Source organism: Chiloscyllium punctatum, chromosome 19 (genome assembly GCF_047496795.1).
Source record: "Chiloscyllium punctatum isolate Juve2018m chromosome 19, sChiPun1.3, whole genome shotgun sequence".
Lineage (NCBI taxonomy): Eukaryota > Metazoa > Chordata > Chondrichthyes > Orectolobiformes > Hemiscylliidae > Chiloscyllium > Chiloscyllium punctatum.
In genome coordinates, this window is record NC_092757.1 from 47,517,009 (window position 1) to 47,531,952 (window position 14,944).

The following is a 14,944-nucleotide window of genomic DNA, read 5'->3' on the forward strand; positions in this document are numbered from 1 at the left end:
ATCCAAGGAGAGAAACAATTACAGGGCTATGGGGAAAGTGAGGGAGTGGGATTGTGTAAATTGACCTTGATGAGATAGCCAGCACAGATCCAGTGGGCCAAATGGCCACCTTCTGTGCTCCACCCATTCTGCTATTCCGCATGGAATGATTTTGTGATGGAGGAAAAAGCTAGCAATATTTAAATATTGTGACTCCACTTATTGTTTGACACCGTCAAACAACCAAATGATTTGATCAGCGTTAGTCTAGCCGTTGTAATTGTTCCAGAATCTGCCTGCAGGAAATAAAATTCTTTCTATTCTTCACTGTGACAATATTACAAAAACAGAGACATCTGTTCCCATTAATTAAAATGACTTTCTGGACTCAATGGTAAACTGGGAAGGTGGCTGGGTGTCACCAGGCAGTGCAGTGTGACCTACAGATCTATCAAACACTGATATGCAAAGCCTTTATTCTTCCCCAGCTTGATGTGTAGTGTCACCTCAGAATCTATAGAATAAAAAGTGTGAGGATTACCTGAGACCTCCAACCAACATCAATCTTCACTTATGTAGCACCTTTAACATGATAGTGAGTCACAGGTGCAGGCGATATTAGGTTAAATGACGAGTAGTTTGGTCAAAGACCAAAAGTTTTTAGAAATATTTTGAAGGGGTCTTAATGAGGTAGGGTAGGGAAGAAATTTAGGGAGAAAATCCTGAAGCTCTGAGCCCAAGAAAGCTGTTGACTCTGGGGAAAGAAACTGGGAACGCATAAGGAGCCGGAGATGGAGTGCAAATGTTTTCTGAGGGGGCATAACAGGGGGGGATGTTGAGAAGATGTTTCCATGACGAGGAGAATCTTGAAATGGGGGTATAGTTACTGGATAAGAAGGCATTCATTTAAAACCGAGATGAGAGGGATTCATTCTTTTTTAGAGGATGGTGGATGTCTGGAATCCTTTATCCCAGAGAGTTGGGGAGGCTAAATCACTTAAAATATTCAGGGAGATGTAGATAGATTGTATTGCAACATTCGGGTGTTCAGGGCTATGAGGAGCTGGCGCGAAACAGAAGTTGATATCTGGAGTAGATCAGCCATGGTGTTATAGAACAGCAGGAGTAGTTTTGAGGGGCAGAATGGCTGACTCTTCCTATTTCTTGCATTCTTATTAAATCCCACCGGGTGTTCCCGTGGTCCACACTGAGAGGCAGCTTGGAATTTTGCCTCGTGTTCCATTATTGCCTCGTGTTCCATTATTGCAAACATTTCAAATTCTATTGTTTCTTTCAGTTGCTCCATCTCCCTTCATCAGTCTCACGACCTTTCACTTTGCTACCTCACCCGTTTTTAGAGAAGCGATTTCCCTCAGTGGGCAGCCTTGATTTTGATCGACATTTGCTTTCTCTTGTCTTGCTCAGATCTCGGACGTGATCAGACACAGTAAGCCTGATTTGGATCTGTGGGAGTTCCTCAGTCTGGGCTATGCTCTGATGCTGTGCCCCTTTATCATTGTCCTGGGAGGGACCTTCTTCTTGGCCACAGCCCATTTCATTGTGCAGGACCGTAACAGAGCACACCAACAGTGAGTATGAAGCTATTGTCCCTCAACCTGTTAGAGAAATGAATCATTGCCCTCAAAGAGCTTTGTACCCGCTTGATTTGAACCTTGTGCAGCTCGGTGCCAGCAATGCTGTTTACCCTTCCAGTATTGCTGTGTCTGTTCTTACATGTGGCACTGCCATCTGCTTCCTCACCAATTGCTGCTGAGATGTGAGACTAGATGGTGAGGCTATTTCACTTCAGTGGGCATCACAATGGAACCAGAAGTCGCTCCTGTTTTATAGTCACCCTCCTTGGACAAGATTCTAAGGCAAGTGCTATTGGGTCAGCTGTTGTGAAGGGCTAGGAAATGAGAATGAGCAGGGGCAAGTGAGCAGCATCTAAATCACTTCTTTGATCTCAGTGGTGGCAGCCCATTTGTGCTCAGTACTGGGTCACATGGGATAGTTATGCCAATGAGCCTTCCCACCATCTTTCTGAACCTTTAGAGTTCATTCTCTCCTTCAAAAGATAAATAGATAACTTCACAAACCAGGACCAATCCCCTCTATGATTCAAAGCCAACAAGGCAACAGCAGGAAAAACAATCTGTTATCAATGCATTCAACATTTGGTTGGTAATACTACAGAGATATCTTCTACCTTCAGGTTTTTGTAAAACTAAAATGAAGTCTAAGAGGCTGCCAAGAATTACCTAGAGGTTAAAAATGACAGGTCAGCAGTGCACAACAGTGGGAAGCTGATGCCCCGAAGAGGAGGTGGTGGTGGGGCTGCAGTTAATGTCACTGGACTGGCTCTGGGGCACAGGTTCAAACCCTGCGTTGGCACTTGGTGGAATATTAATACTGGAATCACCAACCTCCCCTGAGCAAAAGGGAATAAGGTTGTGATGTAACACATAGAAATCCACAAGGGTTACTATCACAGAAGGCCATTCAGCCCATCAGGTCTGCTCATTAAATGAGCACCATTCTGTAATGCCAATCTCCTGCTGCTTTGACCCCATACTCTTTCACGTCATTTTAATCCAAATGATTCATCAAATGCTATCCAACACTACACAGAAATATTCCAACCCTTCCAGATTGGATGTTTATTCTTCATCAGCAGATAAGTTCTGGTAGTTTCTCATTAGTCTGTGTTTATCTCTGGTTGCCAATGTTTTAGAATTATAACTGAGGCGGGGTGTGTGAATGAGTGACAACATCAAGGGGCACCCTTTGTAATCCTTCAGGTCCAGCCAATGCCAAGGTGTTAGCACCAATAGGACTGTGTCAGTGGGCTTGGAGGCACAGACCGACAGTGACTGGAAGCTGCATTTGACCCTAACATTTGAAGTTAATTGTTGCCTCCTCCGAACCACATGCCAGGGAGTGAACCTGTGATCCTTCGGATCAGCATGGTGTCTGCTTCACCAACTGAGACTTTTCTCCAAGAACATATGTCGCAAACGCTTTCTGTATTTGACAGCTTTGCACTGATGACAATCAGTGTCGCGTCTGACAGCACAATCGACAGGAACCATCCTGTACTGCATCCCCACAAGCCTGCTCACTCAGTGCATAAGGAAGCAATGTGATTTCACAAAACTGATAGGTCTTTTTAAAAAAATTATTCATGGGATGACTTCATCACATTTATCACCCATCTCTAATTGCCCGGGGGGTGCAGTTAAGAGTCAACTACATTGCTGAAGTCATATGTAGGCTAGATCCAGGTAAGGATGGCAGTTTCCTTCCCTGAAGAACATTAATAAACCAGATGGGTTTTTCCCACAATTGTTTCAAGGTCATTATTAGACTCTTAATTCCATATTCTTAGTGAATTCAAATTCCACCATCTCCCATGGAGGAATTCGAACCCTGGGTCCCCAGAACATTACTCGGGTCTCTGGATTTAAGCCCAGCCATTATACCACTGGGCCATCAGAGTGGTGGGCTGTCATTAACTCTGTGTTCCAGGCAATATTCTCACATTCACTCCCACAGCCTGTCCTCTACACAGCCCATGGTCTGGGGGCTGACTCCTGTTGCTCCTGCTGCGTGACTGTGAGGTCAAGCTGGGAATTTGTGTTGCAAACGTTTCGTCCCCTGTCTAGGTGACATCCTCAGTGCTTGGGAGCCTCCTGTGAAGCGCTTCTGTGCTGTTTCCTCCGGCATTTATAGTGGCCTGTCTCTGCCGCTTCCGGCTGTCAGTTCGAGCTGTCCGACAACTGGAAGCGGCAGAGACAGGCCACTATAAATGCCGGAGGAAACAGCACAGAAGCGCTTCACAGGAGGGTCCCAAGCACTGAGGATGTCACCTAGACAGGGGACGAAACGTTTGCAACACAAATTCCCAGCTCGGCGAACAGAACCACAACAACGAGCACCCGAGCTACAAATCCTCTCCCAAACTTTGACTGTGAGATCAGTTCAGTCGATCAACTCCAAATCTTGACCTTTGGCTGAGGTCAATTCTACTGACATGTGCTGGTGATGGAGGGATGACCTTTTAGTCTAAGGGCCTCAGTACCAGGTCACACAGTACAGTCTCACCAAACGAACGAATCAATCATTTTTGCTTCCTTGATTGAGTGAGAAATATTGCCCAGGACATCATGGAGACATTACCCCGCACCCCCCACCCCCATATATTTTCTTTCACTGCATAATCACAAAGCTGTTCCTTTGCTGCTAAAACCTAACTGGTCCCACCAATTGGCATTAACTGTCAGCATCATCTGTCAAAAAAAACATTGCTTCCTCATGCACCGAGCAAGCAGCTTTGAGGGGATGTAGCACAGGGTGGGTCCTGTCAGTCATGACCTGACACTGAACATTGATAGCAAAGGATCGCTAGATTGATCTTGGGTATGGAGGGACAGTCTTATAAGACGAAATTGTGTGGTTTGGGTCTGTACTTATGGAATATGGAAGAATGTGAATTGACCTTGTTGAAACCACCTGATGAAGGAGCAGCACTCCGAAAGCTGGTGCTTCCAATTCAACCTATTGGACTATAACCTGGTGTTGTTGTGTGATTTCTGAGGCGTCTTGGTAGGGGAGAAGTGGAGAGGTCGTTCCCTCATGTGGGAAGAGTCTAACTGAGAGTGCACAATCTCAGAATGAGGGATTTAAGACAGAGATGAGAATGCAGAAGGCTGTTGAGACTGAGCAGTTAAGTATTCTCAAAGCCCAGTCAGACAGATTTTTAATCATTAAAGGTTATAGAAGAAAGGAAAATGGAATTGATGGTCATCAGATCAGCCATGACCTCATTGATTGGTGGAGTAGACTTCCTACACCTTATATTGTATATTCTGAACATGTTTTCTCTGAGAAGTGGAAAGATTAAAGCATGGATATTGTCTCAAATGTTTGACACCAAGAGCTGACAAAGCCAGGGCAGGTTTCCAGCTGAGGTAATAAATAACCCTGTGAGGCTCTTTCCTTTCTGACAAAAAAAACAGTCGATTATTCCTGGCAAGTTGATGAAAAGACCAGAGTTTGCAAAACAAATTAAGTGAACTTCCTGATGAAGAACGATGGCATTTTTATTGTTTCTGAGGTCTGGGTGACAAACGTTTCAGTCAGACGAGACCTTCAGAAATCTCTGGAATGTCGGCGTTTCCTAAAAAACATAATTTGCATTTTGCAATGACAGGAAGAGTTGACACAATGAGTCAAACAGGTTATTGTGAAGTCAGCCGCAGATAAGGGAGCAACAATGGCTGCTGAGGAAATGCGTGTTTTCATGTGGCCAGGCTACAGCACTGAGGCTCTTCAGGAGAGCGGTTTTCTGTCAAAGAGTGACTGAATTCTGATCTGGAAGCTTTTGAGCAACAGCTCGATTTCCCTCCCTGCCAATCTTTCAAGCCAGGATGAGAAACATGGGGTACTTAAGCAGGTTGCACTTTCAGTCCCTTAGTCACAACACAGTGTGGGCACCAGCCATTGGCTTTAAGTGTCCAGGTAGGCTGTGAATAAAATGAGACTAAAAGCAAAATGGTATGGGTGCTGGAAACCTGAAACAAATGCTAGACAAACTCAGCAGAGTGGAGAGAGGGAAACAGAGTGAATGTTTCGGGCCCACTGTGACTATTCTTCAGAACTGAAGATTGAAACAAGCTTCACGTTAGGAGTCCATGTTAGGGCAAGAAGCAGATTGAGGCTGGCTGTTATATAGAAATATAAACGTCAATCTAAATACATGGACACAATCTTGATGTGACCTCTTATCCTAAGATTTCAATTTTCACAGCTTATGGGTGTGGACCAGCATCTATATTCCATCCGGTTCAGCTGAACCAATCTACACTGGTGTTTCTTCCCAGAAGTTACAATCGTCCTCCCTCAATCCATATTTATCCATTCCTTCGTTCAGCTGTTTATCTCAATGGCCTCTGTCTCTATCACAATCTACAGACTGTATCTTCAAAATTATCCTGTTCTCGTTCCTCAAGTTCTTGCACTTGACCCGATCGATCAAAGAACAATCATTCCTGATCTCCTTAAATCCATCAACACTCTAATCATCCTCTCAAGCACCGGAACCTGTCTGATTCACATTTGCAAATGAGATCTTTGCAAAGCTTGGCTTGAGAAACAAAGACCAATTAGCTAGTAATTCCAGGCCGTGCTGACCCTGGCATCTATGGTCTGATGATCTGTAACCATGCCATTAGTAGCCAGGGCACTTTGTTGCTGATGTGCTCCAGTCATAGCTGCAATGCCTTCATAACATTTAAATTCCATGGATTATAATGTAATTACACAGTAATTGACTCTTAATTACAACGTTGCTAAAACTGCGATGTAACTAAGATAATACAATAACATTAGGATTAAGTTAATTGTTTCTTCATCTCTACAGCTGTATGAGTTAATCATTTTCAATGGGATTTTCAAAGGTTAGGGCAGACAGTTTGAGCAATGCAAATCCAGCACTCAGATTTTGTTGCTGTAGGAAGATTTACGTTCCTGTAACAACCTTTTTCAGAATTACTGTTGAATCTGGCCTTCCAGACAGTCCACTCCACCAGTTTGAGGATTGTCAGACCTACTGAGTGTCTCCAGCAATGGTGTGTGCTTGTCCCAACACTTTGAGGAGTTGCTAAGTATAGTCGACTCATCTCGTTCTGGTATCTGTAAACATCTCTCATGAAACTGCCTCATTGGCGACAAGTCATGGAGAAAATGGCAAATGGATCGAAAGTCAGTTGTGAATTTTTGTTACATGGTCAGCCTTTTATATTATTTACATGATGAGGTTTGTTGAGGTGTATATGGATTTCCAAAGGTGTATGAGAGTGTCATAGCTGAAATCTATGGAAAAGGAGAGAGAGAAATAGATTGGGAAAAACTATTTCCATTAGTGGAAGACTTGAGCCAGAGGATACTGAGCAGTATTGACTCCAGAAGGAGAGATGGAGACATGAGGAAAATTATTTAGTGCAGAGTGGTTTTGGTCTGGAATGTACTGTCTGAGAGTGTGGGGGAGGCAGGTTCACTCAAGGGGTTAGTGTCTGGAATGTACCGTCTGAGAGTGTGGGAGAGGCAGGTTCACTCGAGGGCTTAGAGTCTGGAATGTACAGTCTGAGAGTGTGGGAGAGGCAGGTTCAGTCCTGTCTTTCAAACATGTAGACACCAGAACGGGGAGAGATTGCAGGACTACAGAAAAAGGGCAAGAAAACAGGATTTGGCTGATTTAATCTTGGAGATGAGCAGCCTCTGTGCACAACTATTCTGACCTGGAACTGACTCAGTGTGCCTTCATTTACCGAGTGCACATTGAGGAAATCCCTTCCTCATAGCACTGGGGATAATCCTAGCCCACAGTTCTGCAATGGGTCCAGATGAAAGTTTACCATCACCACTCAAAGGCAGTAGGAATTGGACTGTAAATGTTGGCCCAGCCAGCCACCCTCACATCCCATGATTGAATAAAAAGAAGCATTCGAAGTTATGAATTTGATGTGCAATCTGGAAAGGTGATGGAGCCAGATTCAACTTTCAAAGGGAATGTTCATGCCTGTTGGGAGAGAGCAGGGCTGTGGGACTTACTGAATCATTCTTTCAAAGGAGGCGAGCCAAGTACGCTGGAGATGATTGGCCTCACTCTGTGCTGTGAAACTGTAACTGAGATTAAATGACATGTAGAGATTGATGATTTTTAGGTTTGTCTGTGGCTGAACTATTTCTGCACATAACTAGGGGCTGGGGGGGTGGGGGGGTGGGGGGGGTGGGGGGGGGGAGATACCTACCCTAGACCACACATTATTCCATGGTAGATTCTTGTTCAGAGCCTTCTTGGTTGTTCATGAGAGGGTCATGAATGTGAGAGAGTACAATTCAGATAAGTCAATTGAAAGTGTGACACAAGTGTGAAGTGTGTAACCCCAGTGAGGGGTAATATGGGATGCCTCCGAATTAGCAGAACGGTGCAGCACTGCACTTGCTACAGTATAACTCCAGTCTGATAAGAAGCCTCATCGACAGACGGTGATGGGAGATGCTGTGTACTGTGTAAATGTTTACCGTGTTGTCAGAATAACAAGGAAGCTATGTGTCCTGTGAGTGTCACCACCATTGGAATAGACCAACTGGGTGGGTGCTAGGGCATACAGACCCTGTGCAAACCGTGAGGAGTTGGTCCCACATGGCAGTGCCCAGTCGGCAAGTTCATGTTTTGATCCTGGGTCAGGGGGAGGGTGAAGGTGGAGATGGTGGAGTAAAGGCCATTTCTTGTTCTTTCTGAGTGGTGGGCAGTGTCTAGGGAAATAACAGGAGTATCAGAGTCCAGATGGGTAGCACACTACCTCACTGCGTGATGCTGCCTTGGTGGATGTGGTAATGCCCATGGATGCCATTCTAAATCTGCCCCCCCCCGACAATATTTTTGTTTCTGCTCCCTGATCTCACGAATGTGTTTGCTTTCTCTGCAGGGTGGAAGAGATGAGGCTGGTTTCTGTGAAAGTTTGAGAAAGGTAAGCAAGTAATCTGGTCCACCCTGTTGTTGAACTGGGCTTTCTAACGAATTGCAAAGTCGTGAAAAACACCAGAACTCTGGACTGCTGCCTGAGATGTGATTTATACGGTTTCCTTTGATTTAATGACTTGCTTTGATGAGGAGGTTGTAGAGTTAGATTCACAGGAAACAAGTTTCCAAGGCAGTGACCAGGGTGGAGATTTATTATCACTGGGTGAGGACAGAGGGAGTGCAGCAGGAAGACATGCGGGACACAGCTCTGTCTCAATCTGAGCAGCTCTGTGCTGGGATGTGTTTTGTGCTGGAGTTCAATGTCACTGTAGCCTGATCTCTCAGTAAAGATGTTCAGAGTGATATAATATGAATGATGGTACAAGCTCAGTTGAGGGAATCGAAGATACCACAAAATTCAATGAATTTTAAAGGAGGTGTTTTCTCAATTACACAGACTCCACTTAGAAAGTTCCTTCAATCAAACATCTGGTCACCCCCACCTTCGCCATAGCGCAAACCCCTTGTTCTTGGCTTAAGTTATAAAACCTGCAACCAAGGTTCATTCCTTTTCCAGCATCTGACCTAACCTGGACCCCTTTAACAGTGTTAGAGATCAGAGAGACTGTACTGAAGGGAGATAGTCACAGGAACTCACTGGGCTCCAAGCACCAGCCAGACTGTCAGCAGAACCCAGGAGCTGGACTGAATGGCCTCCTTTGTTGTTGCATATTTCTATGAAAAAGATGAACAAATATTGCATGATTTTGCCTTTGGTTATCAGGCAGTATTTGTGCAGAATGTTTCCTGACTTGATTAATTAGTCCACACTATATTTGGTTGAGCAGGATTATGGAACAAGATGAAATATGTTGGTTTGAGTCAGTACCCCAGCAGTTGGCAGTAGAGCATTAAAGCTATAGCTAACCTATTAATTGTAAGACATCAGGATGAGTTATTCTAAATAACCAATATCCCTGGGATGTGTGCAGAGATCCATTTCCTCCAGTCACATTCTGGGATTAATGTCTTGCTGTTTTGGAAATACCAATTCTTGGGACTTTGTAGACAGTTTTGATAAATTGCTCCAGGAAAGATGCAGAGGTACAGGTGCCTAAAGCATGGCCGAATGTTGAATAATGTTTGTCACTGAGAAAAGCAACCACTAGTGTAATATCTACAGCCTAAATGGCCCCTATCAACTATTGTGCTTCACAGAAATCTCCCTCCTCACCTTAATTTACCTCACCCTGTCAGTATGACTTCTCCCTCTCTATTTATGTGACTTCCGTAAGACTGAACCCGCTTCTCTTGCTTTCTTTCTTCCTAGGAGTTATGGATGGAGTGGGTGAAAATGTCTCAAATTAGTGACATTTTGCCTTCAAATGGCCATGCAGTTTCTCGTCACCCTGTGACTGGACCTTCCGAAGCGAGGAACCTCCCAAGCAAGGAATGGCATAACTTCCTCAAGGCACCCAACTGTATGGAACCTCTCCTTCAGTCAGACATGATTCTCAGTTCCCTGCTGCTTGCAGAAGTCTCTGCGGAAGAGCAAAGTCTTAGTTGGTCTCTGCTTTTTGTTTGTCTCCCCCACTGGGTTGTGTGGCAAGGGCTGACCTCAAAGCTTGCAGCCAACATTCCCAGCTCCAGCCAAGGAAAATGCTCCAACCTCTGCTTTGGCAAGGTAGGGGGCTGGGTTCGATCTACACTAGGCTTCAAGCAGCTTCTGAGACATTGAATATCATCCCTATCATTTAATGCTGAGGTTCAGAATTGTCACTTGGATGTGACTAAATCCTGGTTGGAGGAATGAGCGAAGTTTCCTCTGAGACTACAACATAGGAAACAGTCAATGGGGGAGATATTGCCTTTAAATGAGACAGAGCACTTTGAGCTGTTCTAAAGTTGGATGCTGTTATTCTGTTACTTTTAGAGGCAGTATTAGCAGTATATATATATATGAACTAGTGAATTGAATTTCAGCTTTTAAGCTGTATTGGATTGTGATTTATTTTTGTATTTTTGCCAGTGATATGCAAATAGCAAAGTAACCACTGGCTTACGGATATGCACTAAAAACCCCCTGAAGTGAAGCAAGATGTTCCAAACGATCCGAAACGTTTTCCTTCTGCACCTACTTTCCAAGCTCAGATCATGTTAAGGCCAATGAAAAGGTTAAGGACTGAGGGATGAAAAATGATAGGTGCCAGTGTCTAAACTCCTTTTGGATATTGCAACAAATCTACCTTTTTCAAGAAAGTCCCAGTGAGTCATTCCTAGCCAGTCCTCCACTCTCTGCTCATAAAGCGCAAGTGATGAATTCACAAACAGAAACTGGCTTGGGCATTTCTCGACAATTCCCTCTCCATGCCTCTCACAAAATCTCTTTGCCCAGGCAACCATCCATCAAGTTCCCCATTTGCAATCTATTTCCCTAGGGAAGTCCTTGTTTTCATCCAGTGAGTGTGGAATGCACTGCCTGGAAATGCGGAGGAGGCAGGTTCAATTCAAGAGGCCACTTTTTACTTTAATTAAATACCCAATGTGCAGGACCTTGGCTGAAAATTGTAATGCTATGAGAGGTGGTGCAGACATGATGGATTGAACAGTCTCCTTGTGCACCACAAGTGTTATTTAATACTTCCTACCTGTAGCATCCCCAGAAGATACCATTGTACTCAAACTATCCTCAAGGCAAAGGAAACAAAGCCCATTTACAGCCAGTCAAGAGTCAACTGGACACTAGTCAATGCTGCAGCTTAAACCAGGGAATTCCCATGCTTTGTAGCCAGGTATTGCACACTGTCTATTGATTCATTGCAACAGATTAAGAACATTAGGCCAGGTCCGATTATGTAACAGGACTTACTTTGTTCCAGACAAACAAGCAAAAACAATTAGAGGTAAATATTTTTCAATGTACATTAGAACTAAGCTCTTAGCTGAAGATAGAATTGCAAGTGTAGTGCTAGCATGATGACACATGTATTAGAATCATCCAATTTCCTTTGCAAAGTCGCTGTCTTTTTGAAAAATTTCCCAGTTGCCTCTCAATGCTTCCTTCCTCATGTGCCTCCTATTAACCATTTCCCACTGACTTCATGGGCTTGGATGGTTTTGAAGATTCCCAGGTAGTTCAGGCACGCACAGGTATGTGCACCAGAGGTATGCGCCCATTAACTGTAACATCCAGAAATGATGTGTATGCAAAAGCAGGTCACTAAAATAACTTACCGGAGAAACTGGCCTCTCTGGAATGTCCTAGTCACATGAATTGCTGCTGTTTCTCATACACTGGGTGTTAACTGGTAGACAAACCTTGTTGTACTTTTACACGTTGAGTCACTTTGTGATGTTACCATAGTAACAGCAGTCTCTTAGTAAAATTAAAAAGTGGCAGATGTGAGAGTCAACCAGGATGCTGTATAAAAAAGTCCCCTTGGCAACATTTACTTCAGACCACTTTGAAACTCTGCCCAGCTTCTTAATTAGCTATAATAGCACCTTCTAAACTCATAACCAAGGTCATCTGGATGGACACGGGCAACAGATACATGGGAACATCATGACCAGCAAGTTCCCTTTTAATCCACTCACCATCCTGACTTGGAAATATATCTCCCTCCCTTCAAAATCCTGGAATTCCCTCCCTCAGGGTATTGTGGGTCAACCTATAGCACATGGACTGCAGCGGTTCAAGAAGGCAGCTCACCCCCAGCTTCTCAAGGGGCAACTAAGGATGGGCAATAAATGATAATCCAGCCTGTGCATGGGATAAAAGGAACAATAGCCTGTGAAGCTACCCTACGAGGTTATCACTATCCCATGTCTCGTTCAACACCGCCAGGAGCTTTATATCCACGAAAGGCAATATAGACCAAATTTTGTTAAACACTTGTTGAAAGTTTAATTCTCAGAATATGTCAGAAAATTCGAGGGTATTGAAGTGAATAGAATCACGTCACTTGTGACAGTGAAATACCGGCTAGGGAGAAGACACCAGTGAATTCATCACTTGCACTCAAAGAGCTAAAAGTGATACTCTTTAATATGAATGAAAGGGGTGTGACATATAACTTGCATTGAGTTTGGCCTCGGGTCTTCTAGAGAATGTGCAACTTTTAAAAAAATGATTATTTGATAGGTTGTTCGGATAAGCAGGTAACTGAAGGTCCATGAAGCTGTGAAATACTTGGCAGCTGGGATAAGTTGAAAACTTCCAGGGTGTGACAGTCAATCAACAGTTTCAGAAGCTTCTTAAAAATTCATATCACAATGGCCCAACAACTAATAAAAGATGCAGGAAAAATATAGTTTAGGTGCCATTATTAAAAGCTTGGGCTGTGCAACACAAGCAGTGAACCAGATATATTGCCATGGCCACAGTGTTTCAGTCCCATGCCCCAAGTGTGGTATAAAATGATGTACATTATACAAACAAAAGCATTTCACATGTGGATATTTGCTTACATCTTAAGAAAACTGACAGTTTCCAAACAAGTGCACAAAAAGACCAAAGGTTCATAGGTGGCCACCATGCTGAATGCCTGGAGAGATCATCTAACCAATAAAATGTCTTAATTACAATTAAAATTGCAATTTGCGGCTAACGTGATAGATAACAGAGCTAAACCAGTCAGACAGCCAGTTCCATTAAAGGAAGTTTCAGATCAATTTCAAGTTGTGGGTTATGATTTTATATAGTGTGATGTGAATGTTTGAAATTACTAACAAGGGAGGTGGTTTTCCATCCCAGTTATCATCGCAATACTCAAACCTATATAAGGAATTAAGTTCAGAATTTACCAATATAGAAATTAAATATACTATCTATTGCCAAAAGCGATTCGTTCATTGAAAAGACTCCCATTTGCTGCTGCCTGATATTCTCAGTAACTAAACCATATACGATGGTTGATTGTGTGTTGAATCTTATTTTTTGCGTAATATGCATTTGTTCCTGTTTCAGTTCCATCCGCACTGTTCAAGTGTTAGTCACTTCTTGTCAAACAAGAACTTTTTTAAAAAGAAAATCTATTTTATCTGATTATTCCAGATATATTTTATTGTTTAAAGCCAAAGTATATAAATTATACACAAGAATATAGCTCAAATGTATCTACAAATCATGTAAATTAATAAACTATTTGAATGCAGTGTTCTGGTATTTCATATTCTGTATAGGACTCCGTCCAGACTGCACCATTATTCAGGAACTGTATTTATGTTTCCCCCAAGTGCACTTCACAATTCGTGTTGTCTACCTTTGCAAAATATGGCAGTTACTCATGAGAACTTTGAAGAGGAGATATGATAGTAATCCAGGAATTAATGTTGAGCCAATTCTAGATTTTGGTTTTCAAAGCCTGTTGACTGATAACAGACTGAGGAAGGTAAGAAGCAGTTTGAGGTTTAAGATCCTTGATCAGTAGAATACAGTACTGGAACACATCAGGGCTGTAGATGCAGATCACCCTAAATGAACTCAGATCACAGCTCTCCTCTCTCTCAAACAAACTAACTCTCCAATTACAGCTCTCCTCTCTCTCAAACTCTCCAAACACAGCTCTCTCCTCTCCCAAACAAACCAACTCTCCAATCACAGCTCTCCTCTCTCTCAAACAAACTAACTCCAATCACAGCTCTCTCCTCTCCCAAACAAACCAACTCTCCAATCACAGCTCTCTCCTCTCCCAAACAAACCAACTCTCCAACCACAGCTCTCTCCTTTCCCAAACAAACCAACTCTCCAACCACAACTCTCCACTCTCTCCCTAACAAACCAACTCTCCAATCATAGCTCTCTCCTCTATGCCAAACAAACCAACTCTCCAATCACAGCTCTCCCCTATCTCCCAAACTCTCCAACCACAGTTCTTCCCTCTCAAACAAATCAAATCTCCAACCACAACTCAGTAGTCTCCCTTCACCCGCCAACCCCCAGAAATGACCTCTCTCCCACCATATCTTATCAAGCCTATGCTTCTATTGATGTTCAAATTACAACATGGGATAGACACTCTGCAACGCTGTAGCAGTGAGTTTGTTTCTACCTTCAGCACAGTGAATATTGGGTACATGGGGAGTGAGCACTTCCTAAGACAGACTTGCATTAAAGCATGACTAGATATCCCAAAGTGTTTCATAGCCAATGGAGTACTTTAAAGTGTCATCACTATTGTAGGAAACACAGCCGCTGGAATACATACAGCAATTCGCTCAAACAAGCAGTGTGATAATGACCAGGTATCTGCTTTTGTGATATTGGTTCAGAATTAAATATAGGACAGGTCTCTCATATGCTTCATCAAGATAGTCTAAGGGGATGTTTTATATCCCCCTAAAGAATAGATAGAGCAACAGTCTAACACTGAAATTGCCAACAGCGCAGTGCTCCCTCGGGATACTGAAGTGTTAGCTTGGACTTTGTATGCTCAG

General features: G+C 43.3%; 1 protein-coding gene across 1 annotated transcript in view; it reads left to right on the plus strand.

Moving 5' to 3' along the window:
* Positions 1-13,649, plus strand: part of LOC140491320 (sphingosine-1-phosphate transporter SPNS2-like) — a 96,143-nt gene extending 82,494 nt beyond the window's left edge. Inside the window, exons 11-13 of the mRNA XM_072589332.1 lie at positions 1,405-1,568; positions 8,472-8,513; positions 9,837-13,649. Of these exons, the coding sequence (XP_072445433.1) occupies positions 1,405-1,568; positions 8,472-8,508 (201 nt within the window). The 3' untranslated portion in view covers positions 8,509-8,513; positions 9,837-13,649. The remainder of the gene's footprint in view (positions 1-1,404; positions 1,569-8,471; positions 8,514-9,836) is intronic.
* The last annotated feature ends 1,295 nt before the right edge of the window (positions 13,650-14,944 follow it).